This window comes from Populus euphratica, unplaced genomic scaffold (genome assembly GCF_000495115.2).
Source record: "Populus euphratica unplaced genomic scaffold, PopEup_1.0 scaffold160.1, whole genome shotgun sequence".
Lineage (NCBI taxonomy): Eukaryota > Viridiplantae > Streptophyta > Magnoliopsida > Malpighiales > Salicaceae > Populus > Populus euphratica.
The window spans coordinates 253196-255772 of NW_011500045.1; the positions used below are offsets into that span (position 1 = coordinate 253196).

The window sequence follows — 2577 nt, forward strand, 5'->3', positions numbered from 1 at the left end:
GCCAAGGCAAAGAGTGTTTATCTCTCTTTCTTCATCCTGATGTCTTGGTAATGACGGGTTTCTTTTTATAAATAAAGACGTTAGCCACAACGAGAATTTCTTGTGTTACCAGTGTCCTGCATCCATACAGGACAAAAACCACCATCCCTGACACGCTTAATTCCCTTCCTTATATTATGCATTGACTCCCTGTGCATCTCAAACACATCTCCTCTTCTCAAATCAGCTTGGAGAAATTATTACTCCAGACATGTCAGACGGAGCTCGAGCTGTCTTTTTAGCTCTTGACAATGCCAAGACCCAACTCTACCATTTTAAGGCAATTGTTATAGCGGGTATGGGATTTTTCACTGATGCTTACGATCTCTTTTGCATCACTGCTGTAACCAAGCTTATTGGCCGCCTATACTACTTCGACCCAGCTACAGGCGGCCAGGGTAAGCTACCGATAAATATCAACAATGCGATAACTGGAGTTGCTTTATGTGGAACCCTAGCAGGGCAACTCTTCTTTGGGTGGCTTGGGGATAAACTTGGTAGGAAGAAAGTTTACGGCATCACTCTAGTTACTATGGTCGGGTGCGCCTTAGCTTCTGGACTTTCCTTCGGGTCCACAGCTACAAGTGTGATTGGAAGCCTCTGCTTCTTCCGGTTCTGGCTTGGTTTTGGGATTGGAGGAGACTATCCGCTCTCAGCTGTGATTATGTCTGAATATGCCAATCAAAAAACTCGTGGAGCATTCATTGCAGCAGTCTTTGCAATGCAAGGAGTAGGAATTCTGTTCGCAGGAGCTATATCCACAATTGTCTCCAAGGCATTCATGAATGCTTTCCCATCTCAGCCATTTAGTCAAGTCAATATGCTATCAACTCAGCCTGAAGCTGATTTTGTTTGGAGGATAGTGCTCATGTTTGGTGCAGTCCCTGCAGCTTTAACCTATTATTGGCGAATGAAAATGCCAGAAACAGCTAGGTACACTGCCTTAGTTGAGGGAAACCACAAGAAGGCTGCTAACGATATGGCCAGGGTTCTTGAACAGGACTTTACTGTTGATGAAACAAGTTCTAAGGCTCCTATTAATCCCAACTCTTCATACGGGTTCTTTTCTAAAGAGTTTGTTTATAAGCATGGGACTCAACTTATTGGGACAGCCAGCACGTGGTTCCTATTGGATGTTGCTTTCTATTCTCTCAATTTAGCCCAGAAAGATGTATACCCAGCTGCTGGATTGCTAAACAAGGCCTCCTCAATGAATGCGTTAGAGGAGATGTACCAGCTCTCCAAGGCAATGTCCTTAATCGCACTTGTTGCAGTTGTTCCTGGTTACTGGTTTACTGTGTTCCTCGTTGATAGGATCGGAAGGTTCATAATCCAGCTTGGCGGCTTCCTTATGATGTCCATTTTAATGGCAATTCTCGGATTCAAGTATGGGTATCTTAGAGGGGAGAAAAATGCATGTGGCCCAGATTCGAAAAAGGAATTCTGTGGTGGTCACCCAATAATGTTTGCAGTTCTTTACGGACTCAACTTCTTCTTCGCTAACTTTGGACCAAACAGTACAACCTTCATAGTGCCGGCAGAGCTGTTTCCAGCAAGATTCCGCTCGACATGTCATGGTATTTCAGCTGCATCAGGAAAAGCAGGAGCTATAATCGGTGCATTTGTTGTACAGTACTACACTCAGGATGGAGACTCAAATGGAATCAAGAAGGCAATTATCGGACTTTCTGTGGTCAATTTGATTGGCTTTTTCTGCACTTTCTTGGTGCCAGAAACAAAAGGCAAGTCCCTCGAAGAACTCTCTGGAGAAGACCAGGATACAGGCAGAAATGCAGAAGCAAATGGTAGAAACTATCGAACTAATGTGGGTCCAGAGAGTGAAATGGTTTAGCTCTTGTTATTAATTCCTTTTCTCCAGTATTTCAAGCAATCACTACGTGTGGATCTCCAATAAAGCAAGCTAGCTCCTCCTTCACTGTCAAAATAGAGGAATAAGGAGAAAGAAATTGCAGCTGCATTGATTGTTGTTACAATATAATTATGTGAGTGTGCCTTCTTATAGTTTTCGATTAAAAACAAGTTACTGTAATGTGAAATAAAATTATAATTAGGTGATTGCAATTTGAAATGAAACTGGGAAGAAAAAGAATCACCAAAATGCTAGCTTCTGCTCTGTATGACTTAACCCTAACAGCTCCTACAGCAGTCTGTTTCCATACACTCTGCAATTACATGTTTGTGCTTGATAAAGGTCTATTATCAATACATTATATCCTATTAGGACTCAGCAAATATACTACTAATTTTACACGCTATATTCTACACCATACTGCTGGCTTTCTCTCTTTGAAGGCATCTGTTGACGGAATCTATCCCAGAGGTGTTTATTCCTAATATTACTGTTGCTGGAAAATAATTTTCCTGCAACATGAAGAAGTCTGTCAGTGAGGCTTCTTAGTCTGCAGCTGACTAGCTGTAGAGATATCAAACAGGAAATGGGAAGCTGCACTCCTAGTCTGCATTAGCTTTAAGCATTCGCTCATCAGATTTCTTTAACCATCTTCAATGGCTCACGCA

The 2577-nt window shown here is 42.2% G+C and overlaps 1 protein-coding gene across 1 annotated transcript; it reads left to right on the plus strand.

Annotated features, from left to right (window-relative positions):
- Window positions 1-250: 250 nt before the first annotated feature.
- LOC105107421 (probable inorganic phosphate transporter 1-3) lies at window positions 251-2073 on the plus strand. Its single transcript, XM_011001342.1, has one exon. The coding sequence runs from the start codon at window positions 251-253 to the stop codon at window positions 1889-1891; it is 1641 nt and encodes a 546-aa protein (XP_010999644.1). The 3' UTR covers window positions 1892-2073.
- The last annotated feature ends 504 nt before the right edge of the window (window positions 2074-2577 follow it).